The sequence below is a fragment of the Orcinus orca genome, chromosome 12 (genome assembly GCF_937001465.1).
Source record: "Orcinus orca chromosome 12, mOrcOrc1.1, whole genome shotgun sequence".
In the NCBI taxonomy this organism is placed as follows: domain Eukaryota; kingdom Metazoa; phylum Chordata; class Mammalia; order Artiodactyla; family Delphinidae; genus Orcinus; species Orcinus orca.
In genome coordinates this window covers 18992039-19009525 of record NC_064570.1, presented here as the reverse complement: position 1 = coordinate 19009525, position 17487 = coordinate 18992039, and the positions used below count along the sequence as shown (strand labels likewise).

The 17487-nt window shown below is 35.3% G+C and overlaps 2 protein-coding genes across 8 annotated transcripts in view; one reads left to right on the top strand and one right to left on the bottom strand.

Annotated features, from left to right (window-relative positions):
* Nucleotides 1–17487, top strand: part of UTRN (utrophin) — a 1623662-nt gene that overhangs the window by 1320534 nt on the left and 285641 nt on the right. The gene's annotated exons all lie outside the window — the stretch shown is intronic.
* Nucleotides 1–17487, bottom strand: part of SHPRH (SNF2 histone linker PHD RING helicase) — an 89148-nt gene that overhangs the window by 63622 nt on the left and 8039 nt on the right. For 6 of the 7 annotated variants that reach the window (XR_004476767.2, XM_033405515.2, XM_049695373.1 and 3 more), the window contains exons 2-11: nucleotides 15127–15790; nucleotides 12736–12865; nucleotides 10680–10898; nucleotides 7840–7918; nucleotides 7052–7202; nucleotides 5778–5886; nucleotides 4900–5156; nucleotides 2764–3426; nucleotides 1019–1270; nucleotides 121–199 (exon numbers count right to left, since the gene is read on the bottom strand). Coding sequence is in view for 6 of the 7 variants with exons in the window: in XM_033405515.2 (XP_033261406.1) it covers nucleotides 121–199; nucleotides 1019–1270; nucleotides 2764–3426; nucleotides 4900–5156; nucleotides 5778–5886; nucleotides 7052–7202; nucleotides 7840–7918; nucleotides 10680–10898; nucleotides 12736–12865; nucleotides 15127–15762 (2575 nt within the window). In the remaining variant the exon portion in view is untranslated. Of the gene's footprint in view, nucleotides 1–120; nucleotides 200–1018; nucleotides 1271–2763; nucleotides 3427–4899; nucleotides 5157–5777; nucleotides 5887–7051; nucleotides 7203–7839; nucleotides 7919–10679; nucleotides 10899–12173; nucleotides 12356–12735; nucleotides 12866–15126; nucleotides 15791–17487 lie in introns of those variants that run through there. The other variant, XM_033405535.2, reaches the window with a different exon arrangement.

The following is a 17487-nucleotide window of genomic DNA, read 5'->3' as shown; positions in this document are numbered from 1 at the left end:
ATAAATACATATATAATCACTTAAGTAAGGATTTCAGCAAAAGTTAAACATAAAATACTTCTTGTTCAAAAAAATTAAGCTTTTCAAATATATGCAATATGTGAGAAAACCATACATTACCCTCCAATCCTCTCTGTACTGGAGTGCCACTGATGCACCAGCGGTTAATCCCACTTAAGCGCTGAGCCATTTCTGCAGCCTGATGGGAGAGAAATATGAAATAAAAAAGAAAAGAAAAAAGACACAGGGAAAACTCAAAAGTCAGGAATATGTTTACTTATGAAAATAGCCCATGTCAAGCTACGTTTCAGGTCAGATGCATCTGCGCTTATTGAACACTTATCACACTCAATATTGAATGTCATATTCAACGGGCTATCTTCTAGTGCAGTGGTTCTCATTAGCAGGAGGCTGTCATGTGTCCTTCCAAAGAGGAAAGGTAGTTCAAGTATGTGTAGAATGAAAATACCCGCTGAATGACTGATACATTCCCTCGACCACCCCATTCTCCAGATGTGAACCACTATGCTAATAGACATGATTTATAAATTCAATTCAGGTTATAGACTGGCCAAAGACAGAATAAAGACATACAACAAAGTCTGAATAAAAATTCTGTCCTCTAAAGTAGTATTTTTCTATTACCATTTGGTCTCTCTGATCAAAAAACTGCCAAAGTTATCAGAGGCTATATGACGAGCCTTCCACATAGCAGAAGTGCTTATAAAAGTCCCTAAATACTTTGATCTGCATCACACAAAAACTGCCATCTTATTCAAACATACATGTGCATTGCATTTAGAGCAATGATTCACAGATTACCAAACTAATTCCTAAGGATTATATAGTTCATACACAGAGAAAAGCAAATGTTGAGTGTTTAAAGGCAAACTTTGGGCCAATGTCAATGCTGTGGGTTAACTACACTTAAACTATTAAATTTTCTATGGACAGTTTCCTCCAATCCCTTTCCCTTTTCTCTTCCCCAGCCCTCAGAAGGTTCTGCAGAGATTCTCACTTTTACAGTAGGACATTCAACCATCTGAGCTTCATCAAGGCAAATCCTCCACCACTCCACAGCTACAAGGGGGCTCGGAATGGCCATATAGCGCTTCTGGTTCCTTAAGCGACGCCCATCCTCACTATTGCTGTGTGGGATATCTACATAGTTTAGTTCTGAACGAAGGACATCATAAGTAATGATGACTATATCCTGTTCTGCCAAAAAATGAGGCTGTAAAAAACCATCTTTCTTCACTCCTTGATATACCTAGGAAATAATCAGCATAGACATAGTTATTGCAGAAAGGCACATCAAAGATACTGAAACAGTCATTTATTTATACACTTACTGAGCCCTTTCTATTTGTTTAGAACCAAACGTGCTATAAGATACATCCTATACCTGTCTAGAGAAAGATGCATTTTAGTGTGTAAGACTAATAACATAAGTAATGTGAATGGAACAGTAAATGTGAAGGCTCACAGTGGAAAGACCAATTCTATGGCTAAGAAAGTAAATTCAGAGAGAAATTCAAATTTGCGGTAGATCTTGAAGTACATTGAGGAGTCCTCACAGGTGGAGAAAAAGGGAAAAGGACTTACAGGTAGGTGGGTAGATGGAATAGCTTGTACAAAAGCACAAAGGTGTGAAAAAGTAGAACAATAAGAGCTATTATTTACTGAATGCCTTTTATATTTCAGACACCATGCAAAGTTTTATCTCCTACTTTCAAAAACAATCCTGTTAGTTGTTATTATTTCTATCCCACACATAAGAAACATGTAGTGACTTGCTCCAAACTGGTAGAGTCAAGATTCAAACCAAGGTTTGCCTACCCTACAGAACAGAGCTCCTCAATGGCAAAGACGGTCTTTTACATATTACTGTACTCTCCATGCCTATCATAGTGGCTGAAATCCAGAAAACATACATAACATTTGTGTGGAAAGAAGAACAAAGAGAGTAAAGAAAACTAACAGTAGTGAACAACAACATTAAATGACCACTTACTATGTGCCAGCACTTTATCAAATCATTTAATCTTCACAAAAAGTCTGTGAGGGGGTACTACTTTCAGAACTTAGCACAATTCCTGGCACATAATAGGTACTCAATAAATATCTGTTGAATGAGTAAATCCTTATTTTACAGATGGGGTAACTGAGGCTTCAGAGGAAGATTCTGGAGCTAAAAGTTGAAAGATCACACAAGTTCATACTATTACACAATGCTGCCTTTGAATTGCATTTCTCTCAGAGTATAAACGCTTATACAAAGACTTTTTCATTTATACGATCAAGATTTTTTTCAAAAGCTTTCATCTTTCCATCCAAAGTGCTTTAACTTCTGATGTCAGAAAAGAATAAACAGTCTACGGTTCTATTTCTTATTCTCAATTTCCTCTTCAAGTTCTGATTTAATATTATTATTATCTCATTAAGTTAATTTTGGGGACAAAAAACAAAGTGACAAAGATTATAAAAATTATCATGGGGCTTCCCTGGTGGCGCAGTGGTTGAGAGTCTGCCTGCTGATGCAGGAGACACGGGTTCGTGCCCCGGTCCGGGAGGATCCCACATGCCGCGGAGCGGCTGTGCCCGTGAGCCATGGCCGCTGGGCCTGCGCGTCCGGAGCCTGTGCTCCGCAACGGGAGAGGCCACAACAGTGAGAGGCCCACATACCTCAAAAAAAAAAAAAAAAATATCATGGAGTGAAAATTTACATTTTCCTATCCCTTTAAAGAGTCCAAACTACCTTACCAAGACCCGAAGAGATGATGACCTCACATGTCTATTGATTTCATCCACCCACTGATGACAGATGGAACTAGGGGAGATGATCAGCGTTGCTCTTGTTGATACTGGCTCCATGGCAACAAGGCAGTGGGGGCAGTAGAAAGGTTTAATCTTCAGATTCTTCTCTTCATAATTCACACATTTTGCATGCTGCCACAAGTGGCATTTCAGGCACTGAACACGAGGCTTACGGTCTACCTGGTCAACTTCACCACATATGCACTCAAAGTGATAATTGGAGGAATTATAGGGACCCATGATATTAGAATGTGGCATGTCATGACCAACAGGATTTAGAGATTCAGCTTGGTCCTTTGCTGCATGTTTTTGCTTGACTTCAAAGACACATGTACTTTCAGATGTGGTAACATCAGTAACTGCAGAGTCACCAGTAGCTGGACAGTGATCCTGTGAGTTGAGATTGATGTTAAGCTGACTTTTTTCCTTTTTTGTGGATGGAACAACAGGCTTTTTCCTCAATTTACTACGATTTCTCCTGGCCTTATAGTAATAATAGTAAGGATCATCATCATCATCAGAGGTGTTTGATGGCAAGTATTCGGAATCTGTGTCCTTGCTCCCTGGTTTTCTGGATTCTTTCTGAATTTTCCTTGGACTCCCCACAACCTATGAAAAATATTATTTATTTAATTTATTTCAACAGAGTGACATATCTGAAATTAAATGCCCAACTTCATGTGCTTTACATAAAAATCTAGTAGCCAGTCTTTGTTACCCCTTCCCTGAGGAGAATCACTCTTGATCAGTGGCTTTCAAGTTGCTCTAAGAACTCCCCTCCCTGATTTCCCCTCCAAAAGCAAAAGAAAGCTCTACTGCTATATCATTAAGATTTGGAGTGAACAAAAGTTAGAAAGATAAAGGAAGCTACTAATTTTGGCATCAACTTCTTATAATTTACAATCTGCCTAAATCAGTAAAAGACTGGTAGTTTATAATATATAAATATACAAACTAGGGCAATTATACAAATACCAAGTATTAAAATACAGCATTTAAACAAAGTGAAAATTAATCTACTAGTTACTGCAATTAGCAAATAAGTTCCTTCTTTCTTTCTCCTTTCTAACTGTGTACCCTCCTGCAATTATTTATTGAATGCCAATTCTGTGCCAGGCATCATGTTAGATGCTGGGGATATATATATGAGGCATATTTAGCTCCTGGTCTCAAAGGGGTCTGTTGGAAAAGACAGAACAGTAAAAAATAAAATGACGCCATAGGAATGCATAAGAGGGTTATATAACCCAGAGGGGCTGCGATGGGGAGGTAGGTGCCAGCAATAGCTTCCTAGAAGTGATGTCACAGTCAAGGTTGAACAGAGGAATGAATGACATTAACATGGAATGACTGGCATTAACTGAAGGAGATTTTCTTTTTTGGGTAGCAGAAGGATTATTAAAAGCACAGAAGTTCATTGCAGTCTTCTAACCTAGCTGGGGAGAAACTGGTGGAGACTCCCTGCTCTAGGAAATGAACTTTTTGGACTGTCATTTCTTTCACAGTAGCTAAGCTGGTAACTTTACATTCTAAATTGTTGTCATTAGTCTTTTCTTGATTTATGTTTGCCAATTTGTAACAATTTTCTTAAAAGCAAACTGAACTTACTGGCCACAAAGCAGCAGTTTTATAAAAAAAATATAAACATTTTATAAGGTGATGACATGGGAAAAATAAAAACATATAAAAGATTCATTGTATATAAAGAGCTATGCAAATGTAAGGTATCAATATTTTTATAAAGTATGGAACATGCTTTTTAAACTGCTGACAACATGAGGGTAAGAAAAGTTATCTTAAATTATAATATGCTTAACAAACTAATTTTATAATTCACTCAATAAATATTTATTGAGTACCTGACATGTCACGCACTCTTCTCCAGGCTTAATGGTGACCAAAATAAAGTTGCTACTCTGATGGAACTTATATTCAGGAAGTAGAAAACACATGCCTCAGCCGTAAGCGTTTTTCCCAATGTTTGTTTTTTTATCATCAGACTGTAAGAGCTTCAGACAGGTGGGGTCTGTCAACTTATTCTGTAAAGCATCACATAAAGCTATTTAATAAATGCTCTGTTACCTGCTTTTTTGTTTTATCATGTATATCCTCTTCCTTGTAATTCTTTCCCAGTGTAAAAGTACCAGAAAAACCGTGGCCTTTGATCTGTTTCACAAGACCTTCAAAAATTAAACATTTCAGCATCCTTTTCAGAAGACTCCTGTTCCGTTGAACATCATATCTATATATAGAACTGACATACTTGTAGATGGAAAGAATGGAAACTCCTTTTTTTCCATTCATTTCTTTAACAGCTGTCAGGATCATCACACGTGTAGCTAAATGCAAAAGGATATACTAACTCAGTCAAAACAATTAAAATGAAAAGAAAACTCAGTTAATCTTAATGTGTACCGAGGACCAAGTTAAGAAGAAAATAAATCAAAGATTTATTAAAGATATGTTGTCTGTACATCATCATTTTGAAGAATATGTAATAAAAATTGATCTCAATAATTAAGAAATAAATTACTGTAATGGAATAATTTAAGGAAGAATTACATTAATTTGCTAATCTTACAAATCAACTATTATTTAAAACTACATATTAAAAAAAAAACTTCTCACAGTTATTTACATAAATGCTACCATTAGCAAGGGAAACATTCATTTGCTAGCAGAATTTGAAGTAGCTACTCTTTATCAAAGCCTGATTTAAACTGTAAGCTAAAGAAATTTAAATGTTACAAATTAAGCAAAAAACTGTCTGGACCAAGTCAAACCAAAGAATAAATGTTTATTTTTGTTAAGATAATATGCCTTGTAATTGAACTTTTATGCAAAGTATAAATAACTGTAGAAACAATTATTCATAACAATTACAAGATATCTCTATATAATAAGAACCAGAACAAAGATCACTGTAAAAAGGTGTTACCTTTAAGAGATTTCATACTTACGGGGGCACTGAACTTTTTCTTTTGGTTCAAATTCCATATTCTGGGTTTCTGTGTTTTTTACATTTCCTCCAGAATTATGTGATGGAATGAAATAATTCACCACTTTTCCCTGATATAAACAACATTAAGTAGTCACACAGTGTTTTGCTTTCAGTATTCTGAGTTGCTTAATAAGACAAACCCTCCTTCTATTAAGGAGATGCAAAAGAGTTATAATAAATTATGAAAGAAAGGGCTAAATATGTTATGCACAGATATAAACCTTATTTTTTATTTCAGAGTTTACAGCTAGCCATCACTTTTTAAAATTGTACGTTATCTTAAATTACCTAAATTTTAAGTGTGAAACTTCTGAAATTAACTTTTCAAGCCTTGTTTAAAATAGTAATAACCTACTGAATTTGTAATAATACTCAAAATAACTTAAAATTAACACAGCTAATGAACAGAAAATATCCAAAGGAAGTTACCGATAGTTAAAACTGAATACTCCAACTCATTTTCTACAAAGGAGATAGACATTCCCTACTCTAACCCTTACTCAAATCTGAAAGGCTAATTTTGCAAACTTTACACTATTAAAAGATCACATAACCACTAAGGTTGTGAGCATGGTGGGCCCTACAGGTAATTACAGTTATGCCTTTAACTAGTGGCCTCATTTCGGCAGGATTAAATGGGCTGATTTCAGATTCCATTATTGGAAAATATGAACTGTGAGCTATATTTGCCTCACTGAAGTTTTTTCTTTTTCTTATAAACTCTAAAATTTGCATTTTTAAACACAATTGTATTTTGGAATAAAGACTCAGAGTTTGTTTCATCTAGCAATCTAATTACTAAGCTGTTTATCCTGTAACAAAGTTCTAATTATTGATATTTGACTCTAAGATTTACATATCTGAGATTTGCACAGTTTTTGAAAAATAGCTCTCAAAAATATTTAGCAGTAATACAGAGATGTGAAGTAGTGACAAAACATTTGAGGAAGTAATAAAACTTTCCTAAGGGAATTTCTCTGCCAGCTAGAAGGAAGCTTGGTAAGTGACAGCATGTCGCCTTCCTAGTTGGTCAATATCACTTTAAGAAAACCCCTCCAGGTCACAAACATCCCATTTTCTGTGCCTACTTGAAGTTAACTAACAACTAATATAAATCATTAATTGCAGAGTAAACTGAAAGTGTTGACTTAAGTGCCAAGCAAATGTTTGATACATGATGCTTTTGGAGAACATATGTCCCCGCTTTCCCAAGCCCTATAGTACTCCTACTACCTCAGGAAGAGTGAGAGCATCTTGTTTGACATCTTGTCGAGTATGTGTCAGAATCAGAGCCAAAACCTCTACTGTCTTTCCCAGACCCATCTCATCTGCTAAGATTCCACCAAGCAACTGTGGCCCAGCATTTGGGTACTCACGGATGATGCTAAGGAAAAGACAAGAAAAACACATCATAGGAATGCAAATAAAAATTACACTGTTCCTAAAGAGAACTGGGAGAAATGCATAGAAGGCTAAGCTTTTAAAAATTATATTTTAGGTTGCAACAATTATAATCCCTAGATCATGAATATAAGAACTGTGATCAAAAAACTGCCTGAGCTGACAACTAAAGTCTGCAGAAACAGAATTGGTACTGTCATCATTTTTTTCTTCTATAAATAAAAGGAAGCATGTCTGCCTTCTTTCTGTGAACTTTATGAATCTGTGAATAAAAAATTAAGAATGGCAATAACTACTGATTCACTAGTCATATTTAATGATTCCTAAAACTCTTTTGTAATAGAAATTAACAAATTTAATGAACTGGCCCATAATAAGATGACATTTTACCTAAAATTATAATCTCTTTAAATATCAATAACTATGCATCTTAAGTCTATTATACTGCATTTATCTACTGAAAAATTACAAGCGCTATTAATTCTATGTCTATCTATAAAAACGTCTAATGAGACCTGGACTTAGTATTCCTTCTTGAGGTACTGCTGAGGCTGAAGACTTACGCTACCAATCTCATACAGGTTTTTGTAATATTTATTTTTACTATCGTTTTGCCTTACCAGCCTGTATATGGATTGTAGTAGAGTTTCAAACCCTCAGATGTAACAATTTCTCGCCATAGGAAGTGCAGGGCATTTTCTAAAGAAAAATATAATCATAAGAACAAGTTTGTTTGTTTTCCTTTCTGCCAGATAATCACATTAAAATAAAAGTAAGTTAACAGTCAGGACACCCTGGAAAGGCACATACACATGGGAAAAAGGCTAGGACTCCTCTCATTCTTTTCTTCAGATATTATTCTTTAGCTTTCTTTGCTTTGGGCACCAATATGTTCCATATAAACAAGTGATAAGACAGAAAAAGTTTAGCAAATTACAGAGGATTAACAGGAAAAGAAAACTAATACATATAACCAAGTCTTACCCAATAAAGGAAAGTAGCTTATCTTTTATAAATCCTTCAAGAAGTTACCTGATGTCTTTAAATAACTCAACAGATATACGATACTGGACTAATACATTAACGTAAATCAGACCTAACCTTTTATATGGGTCTGAGTCGGAGGAAAGGCTTAACTGAGGAAATAATATCTAAAACTATAACACTGAAGTACTGAGTTTATTTCAGCCAGAATCGTCCACTAACCCTTCCCTTAATATTTTAAGTTGTTCAAACCAACTGCTAAGTAGGAAGTATGGCTCCACTCACCAGTGAAATGGTAAGTCACTTTTTGTTACTTTCTTTAGGGATTAATAGATGAAGTAGGAATACAGACATATAGGTTTTATAAAATGAAAAAAATTAAAAGATAAAAAGCTTTAATTTACGGGAACCAAGGGAACAGAAAAACTACTAAATGACACATGGGATTTAATCAACAAAATCCAGCCTGTGGACAAAAAACAATGAATCACTGACACATGCAGCACGGATGAACCTCGAAAACATTATGTTGAAAGAGGCCAACTCCTTCCACCCGAGTGTACACATTTTATCATTCCGTTTATTTCAAAAACAGGCAAAACTGGGCTTCCCTGGTGGCGCAGTGGTTGAGAGTCCGCCTGCCGATGCAGGGGACACGGGTTCGTGCCCCGGTACGGGAAGATCCCACATGCTGCGGAGCGGCTGCGCCCGTGAGCCATGGCCGTTGAGCCTGCGCGTCCGGAGCCTGTCGCTCCACAACAGGAGAGGCCACAACAGTGAGAGGCCCGCGTACCGCAAAAAAAAAACCCAAAAAAACAAAAACAAAAACAACAGGCAAAACTAATTTACGGTGATAGTGGTTGCCTCCCGAAGGGGTTGAAGTAGGAGAACTGACTGGGCAATTATAGAACTTGCTGGGGTGATGGAAATACTTTGTCAGTCCTGTATGATAGAAATATTAAAAGAAACAGGTAAAATTAATTTTAATACTTGTTTTCATTTAGCCCAATATAATCAAAATATTATCATTTCAATATGCAATCAATATAAAAATTAGTAGTGAGATATTTCACATTCTTTTTTTGGTACTATTTGAAATCTAGTATATATTTTAAACCTATTGCACATAATTTGGACAACCACATTTCAAGTCTCAAGAGGCATGTGTGGCCAGTGGCTACATTTGAAAAAGTCTGGTTCTATGTCTTAACTGAGTTGCTGGTTTCACAGATGCATAGATTCATCAAAACTTATCAAACTGTGCCCTTAAGGTCTGTGCATTTTACTGTATGTAAGTTACACCTTAATCAAATTCCTTAGTTGAAAAAAATTATTTCATTTTGGAGAAAAAATAATCCAGTCTGTGGTAAACTCTACAGAGCTAACCATTCCTTAAACAAATATACGAAAAAAATACAAGAGAGAGGAGATAGAACCTATGGACTAAAAGAAACTTAAGAGACAGCAACTAATTCCAATATATGGATGTTATTTGGTTTCAGATTTGAACAAACTATAAGAAGGAGAAATAGAGAGAAGGGAGGGAAGGGAGAGAGATTTGGTGATATTAAGGAATTACTGGGTTTTAAAATGCATTCTACATGTATTTATATCTGTTTAAAAGATCCTTTATCTTTTAATGAAATAAACCGAAATATTAACAGAAGAAATGATACAATATGTGGGATTATTATTTCAAAATAATTCAAAATATTGGGGGAGGAGGAGGAAGAAGAAATAATATTGGCTATGAACTGATATTTCCAAAATAAAAAGTTAAAAAAATAAAGTTTGTTGGATAAAAAAGTGGGAGAAATAAGAGCTATTCATCACTGATTAAAATAAATCTATACAGGAAGAGTGAGAAATAGTTAACACTTTACTTCCTAGAGTCATGTAAAAATCTCATCTTGTGCCCATGCCTTTAAAGACAATGATAAAGAAGTGGCACAAATGACTCCCATAAATCTACTACTTTTTTGAAAACACTTATTAGATGGTGTTTCATTTTATTATTTATTTTGTGGAGTAAAGAAAATACATGCAAACCTAGGAAAATTAGGTTAGTTACACATTGTCTCCCACTTTTGTAAATTTGTTTTCTGTCCCTAACATTCATGATTAAATTGTAAAGCCTTTTACATATATTAGGAAGATTCCATCTGGTCAGGTTACAAAAGCAATTCTTAGTTGGAAAGGCATGTAAAAAATTTCTTGGTTTTTAAAAATTCCAATCAAGGCAGCCTTTACTTTGGCTGGAAAAATCAGTTTGAACTTTTATGGATGAGGGAACTCATATATGAATTTCTCTAGATTTCAGTTTTGAAGGATTTCTTAGAAAATAATTTTGTTCATAGTAGCACCCATTCTATCCTATGTTTTCAATATGATTTGTTTACTGATCGATTTCCCCCTACCCTCTCTCTCATATAATCCCTCTGATCAATTTGCCTTTCTTTAAGCATCTTATACTTGCCACTAGCAGGGGTGCTTTTGAAATGCTCTTGTTGTAGCATCCAATTTACAGCCTCTCTTTGGTATGGTCTCAACACAGGAGTCAGTGCAGGATGCTGGACATCCACTTGGATGCATGGAGTTTCTCGTTGATGTGTTTTCTTCACAAAGTGATAGAGTTCATCAATGTCCTGTCCCTCTGGCTCACTCTCTGAATCTTCCTCATCCTCTTCCAACACATCTGTATATCCAAGAACAAATGTACTCAAAACAATCCCATCCACATTTATAACTATAAGCAATTCTTATTTCAAGAACATACCATGCATTCTTCCACTTCTGGGGCCTTTCTTAGTATGTTTTTTGACTGATCAAAAATTTACCCATCCATCCTTCAAGAAAATTCAACTGATACTTTTTCCATGACATTTTCTTTTGTTTTCCCTGGTCGGAATTAATATTCTCTTCTGTGTTCATGCAATACTCTTATACTTTGGATATAGTAATATATTGCAATCTGTCTGGTAATACAATCATTTGTGTGTATTCATCCCTTCCCCACTGAACTGTAATGCTCTTTGAGAGCAAAGGCTGTCTTTTGTTTTTATAGTTCCTCAGAGCAGCTAGCACGTGCCTTGCGCGTTGTAGATGTTTAATAAACATCTGAGGAACTGAATGTGAATATCTTTTGCAGTTTGTAAAAGGATAATTTATTTCACTTTTACATCTTAACATAAAAAAAAATCCATACGCAATTTTTCTATGTCTAATAAGACAAGGATTCCCATTCTATTTCTTATGCTAAAAAGGATAGGTATTTGGTAGCAGCACCAGCAGCCAATCAGGAGATTAAGGGCTTAAGCCATCAACACAAATTCGTAAGAATTTCAGACTCATTTGTTGGGCACAATTGCCCTGTGGAAGAAGATTCATGCCTACACATGAAAAAAAAAATTCAAACTCTTGAACAAATTTACAAACCCTATTAACTAAAGCTAATGATTTATTACTGAAAGGTTTCAAATAGGCCTACACACATTTATAGAACAGGCCTCATATGCCCTAAAATAAAAACTGTACCATAAAATACATAATTTACTATTTTCAATAAAAATTATGTCATATTAAGATTTTCAAAAGTTTACAATTAATGTGTGGTTATATGCTTAGTTATTTCAGACTGTTAGTATAGGTGTATACTCCAGTATTAGTAACTAAATTTGAAGTTTTCCTTTAAAATCCTTGAAGTTTTCCTTTGAAAAGTTCAAATTTTATTATTTTTAAAAGGCAGAATAATGGAATTCTTATAACTTTAAAAATTCTAGGTGTACTTAAAAGCATTCCTTCCAATTTTAAGTCTTTAACATGCAAAATGATTTACTATTATTAGTTATCATGAAGCTTTGCAAAGAATGTACTGCAGAAACAATTCAATAACCAAGCTCAGAAATGGATTTCCCAAATATTCCAGTATAAAAATGTTCTATAATTTGCACCTGAAATAAGGCTGACCCACCATGAGCAGGACTTGGAGAATTTGAGCCGTTTTTCCAGTAGTGTTGATGGGCTGCATCAAGCCATCCACACTCTCCCTTGGGAACCAATGGCAGACAACTCTGAAACTGCAGTCCTGACCAACGATACAACGTCTTGCCAAGAAACAGTAGCAAAGTTAACTGGTCTTTATGGGAAGCAGGCTCTTGAGATTATTTGTCAGACTGCAAAGGAGAGGTGGAATAAAGGCCAGCCAAGAATCTCTGGCCATGACAAAATAAAAAAGCACAGGAATAATGCAAAAATTCCAATCAGCTCAGATCCCTTTAAATTCTGCCTATTGACTCCATAAACATTTCTTGAGTAACTACTATAAGCTAAGCACATTATTAAGCAAATAAAGACAAAAATTATAGAAGTAGGGGTATTTCGGATAAGTATAATTTTGTCATATAGCAATTTTATGAAGGTTTAATTTTTACTATGGTTTTAGTAGCTGTTTTTCTGGCTGTTATGTATAGGATTTGGGGGAAAACCCACAGCTCTTCAGTAGTAGCAATTTTAAAGTTTACTTTAAATATTACCTGGAATAATAAAATTGTATAACTTTTCCATCACTCTCTTCATGAGTTGATTGAACTTTTTCATTCTTGAGTTTGCATCACTCAGAAAATCTAGTTTTGCTAGGCCACCTTCCAAAAGATAAATTCCAACCTACATAGAATTAATCAACATAAAAATAGTTTTGATTGTACTATACCATTTTTGAGGATATAAGAAAAACATTTTTTAACATCATCATTTTTAAAGGTATTCACAGTATTTACCCCACAAGCACTAAATATATACCTACCAAATCTCCCTTAGATGTTTTCACTTTCAATAACAAATTCACTCTACAAATGCAGTACCTAGTATGTGTGATGCACCATTTAAGTAGCTAGAAAAAAAATATTTCCTTAACTGAAACTGAACCTGGGAGACTGTGATGAGAACACCAATTCTACCAACCAAGTCAATGATTTCCCAACTGGATGATCATCAGAATATCAATGAAGCTGGTTAAAAATGCAGATTCCCCCAGAAGATTCTGATGCACATGACAGGATTCTTAAGCACAGTTAGGTTTGGGAATCCCTATTACTATATCAAACACTAAAATGTATAGGAAAACAGACCTTGATTAAGGTTATGTAGCTTGAGTCTAGTGAAACAATGTAGTATGAAGTTTTGTAGTCAAAATACTTGAATTTTAATACTGGCATTGATATTTAAGAGCTAAATAAACAAACAAAATAATTGATTTATTCTGACCCCAATAGAGAGAAACCTATATGAGATAGCCCACTTAGTACAATTTTAAAACTTCCTAATGGTAGATAATCAATAAATACAGTTTCCTTCATTTTCCTGTATTATCCTGAGCTTGATTCCCTAATCACTGAGATTCTCATAGTTTTTCACTAAAGAACAAGAATCAACCAGCATTATACAGGAATAAGTGGCAAAGATTATTTTTCACTACTTATATTCTGCTTTGTACCTAGAGATGGCTTGCTACAGCAGCAATAAGTGTTTAAAAGTTTATAAAAATTGGGATTAGGCAAGACAGAACAGATCAAGATTTGGTGTGTGGGTGGGAGAAGTAGACAGAACACAGGCATACAATCCATGAATTCTTACATACTTGTTATCCCTGAGCCACAATTTTTGGCACTCACTATCAGCAAAGAGAGGGAATGCTTGGTTGTACAGTTAGACTGCAGGGAAGAATTAATTACAATCCAATGCTTCTAAATTTTCTCCTTTCCTTCTGTCAATTCTGAAACTATAAATGGGGCTATCAATATAATTGATTTTTAATGTGAGAAATGTATAACACAGCTTTCAACTGAACAGAGGTGAATTTAACATTTTAGAATTTCTTTTCAAGTTCTAGCATGAAGGCATATAAACCTGCTTCATAGTTGACAAAGTACATTTACTTACATTACCTCACCTGATTCTCAACACAACTGTATGAGGTAAAAAGAATGAGTACTATTTACATTTCGTACAAAAAGAAGCTGAAATTAGGGCCTTTAAATGATTCACAAAAAGTTACTTGGCTAGTGAATAGCAGAGCCTGAAATGAATGGTAAATTTATTCTTTCATTTACTGAAAATCTGTTTAGTACATGGTATTTTACTGGGCTGTGAAGATAAAAAACTTCATAGTCTAGTGAGGGGGAAAGATATAAAATGTAAGTACACTACAAGTGACCAAGGCAAAAATAAGCATATGTGTTAGATATTATGGGGGAAGAGCATGTAACACCATCCATGGAGTTTAAGAAAGCATCTCCTTAGGTGAAGTAAACTCTGAGCTGAACATTAAGCGACGACCAGGAGTTTGGAGGGATGAGGTAGGCACAACCCAGGCAGAGGGAAGTGTGAGAGCAAAAGCAGAGATGCAAAAAGGCAGCAGGGTATCTGCAGGAAACAAATTAATTTGCACTTTCTGGGACAAACTAAAAAGCAGAGTGATTAAGAGTTGAGGCTGGAGAAGGAGACAAAGGCCTATCAAAGGAGAGACTTATATGCCAGATTATCATTAATTCTAGAGGCAGTAAATAGACTAGAATTCCATTTGCATTCATAGCATACCAGCCCAGAGACAAAGGAAATGAAGGAGTTGAAAAGGCAGTAATTAAAGGATTGCTACAGGAAGAGAAAGAGATAATGAGGACCAAAACAAGTCACTGAGAGTAGAACTGGAAAGGGCGAATCAGGAAGATCCTGAAAAAAGAACAGCCTGAAAATGATTAGCTATAATATACATTTTTTATAGTTATTGAATGTCCCAAATAAAATGTACTCTGACACTTAATAATGAGAGGCTTATTGCTGGCTTTCCAGACTTTCCTTCTAAGTTAATTTCAAAATGGGCTGTCTGATGCAGAAAAACCTTAAAAGACACTACAGAAATTGCATACCTTGATAATGTGATTTCCTTCTGGTTTTTGGTAAAGCTTTATTCTTTTCTTCTTTTGCAGCCACCCCAAATCTTCTAACATTTCACCACTAAAGGATGATTCCACTTGAATACCTTTGTCACAAATACTGATTGGCTCGTTGAGTCCTCTTTCTTTTTTCTCTATATCTTCGCATTCTGAATGAACATAGATCACAAACTGACAGCTCGACTCTGAACTCATCAGTGTAAAACTCCTTTCAGAAAAATTTTCAATTAAACTCTGTTCAGGAAGAAGCTGAAGAGTTAATTCCCCTAGAAATGCTTTCCAAGAATTATCAAAGTGACAGGGAGAAATCACAATATTCAGCTTTGGAGACAAAGGGGAAAAAATGCCACCAGTCTCTTCTTCAACTGATTTTGAGACGCTCACCACTTCTGGACACCTCTTCTTATCTTTGTGAGCCACTTCTTCCTTTAGACTATCATCTAGGATGATGCAGTGAGCAGAAGAGGAGTCCAAACCTGGGCAGGACTGCTCGTCATCAGTTGAGGTGAGAGGTTCATTCCTTCTGTCCTCATGCATATTCCAACGAAGCTGCTGTTGCTTTTCCTCATCTACCCTCACTGGAGGAGCACGTTTCCGTCGGCTGCTCATTTTCAAGTTATCTTGGTAAATATGAAGTCTAGAAGACAAACGCAACAGTAGGCATTCCAAGAGAGGATTTTAGTATTAAAATACTCCCAGATGAGAAATTCAGCAGAGAAAAATAATCCCACACAGAACATGGAATCTTCAGAGACACACAAAGTAATGGATAATTTTTTTAATAAGTCAAATACAGCTTTGGAACACACTCACTATAATCTCATGTATCATATAAATTCTAATGGTCTTATTGGTCTTTTACAGATAAATTTAATATAGATAACTTGTTGTTTAAACTAAAATAAATTCTAAAAATACATTTAATGAGCAGCATGATAGTAAGGTAAATCTCTCAGATATCCTGGAAATGCTTATTTGAAAACTTTTCGTGACATTTAGATTCATATCATCACCATAGAATTTCAATTTTGTTTTATAATCCCAAAGAGTTAACAAAACTTCACTTGACTCTTACATAACTTAAAAATCCCTAAAAATATATCTTCTTTTTCAAAAGAGGAAGATGAAAACATAGAAATGTATTTCTTTTTGTGAATCAGCATATAAAAAGAATAAGAGGGATATCTGGGCAAGAAATAAGGTGGTGATGGCAAACAGGGGAAATAAGGCAGAGACAATAAAAGAAGAAAATTTAAAAATATAGGGAAAAAAGAAAAGAAAGCTTTGTCAACTCAAAAGAGGAAACTGGGCTAAAAGCAGCCTATATAAGGTAGGTCCTAAACTACGTTTCCCAAAATAATAGCCAATTCCTATACATAGCATAAAACAACTCAGAGAAGTTAAATCACAAAGTCATAATGATGGTTAGTGCCTATTCCAATTTATTCCAACCATGTAGCTGGGGAAAAAAAAAAGGATGTATAAACAAAATTTGTCTTCAAGTGCAGTTTAAGAAATATTCTCAGAAAAGGGAACCCTCTTCCACTGTTAGTGGGAATGTAAATTGATACAGCCACTGTGGAGAACAGTATGGAGGTTCCTTAAAAAACTAAAAACAGAAGTACCATACAACCTAGCAATCCCACTACTGGGCATATACCCTGAGAAAACCATAATTCAAAAAGAGTCATGTACCACAATGTTCACTGCAGCTCTATTTACAATAGCCAGGACATGGAAGCAATCTAAGTGTCCATCAACAGATGCATGGATGAAGAAGATGTGGCACATATATACAATGGAATATTACTCAGCCATAAAAAGAAACTGAGTTATTTGTAGTGAGATGGATGGACCTAGAGTCTGTCATACAGAGTGAAGTTAAGTCAGAAAGAGAAAAACAAATACCGTATGCTAACACATATATATGGAATAAAAAAAAAATGGTTCTTAAGAACCTAGGGGCAGGACAGGAATAAAGACGCAGACATAGAGAATGAACTTGAGGAAACAGGGAGGGGGAAGGATAAGCTGGGACGAAGTGAGAGTGTCATGGACATATATACACTACCAAATGTAAAACAGATAGCTAGTGGGAAGCAGCCGCATAGCACAGGGAGATCAGCTCAGTGCTTTGTGACCACCTAGAGGGGTGGGATAGGGAGGATGGGAGGGAGAGAGATGCAAGAGGGAGGACATATGGGGATATATGTATATGTACAGCTGATTCACTTTGTTATAAAGCATAAACTAACACACCATTGTAAAGCAATTATACTCCAATAAAGATGTTAAAAATATATATATAACGTATATAGAAAAACAAAAAAGAGA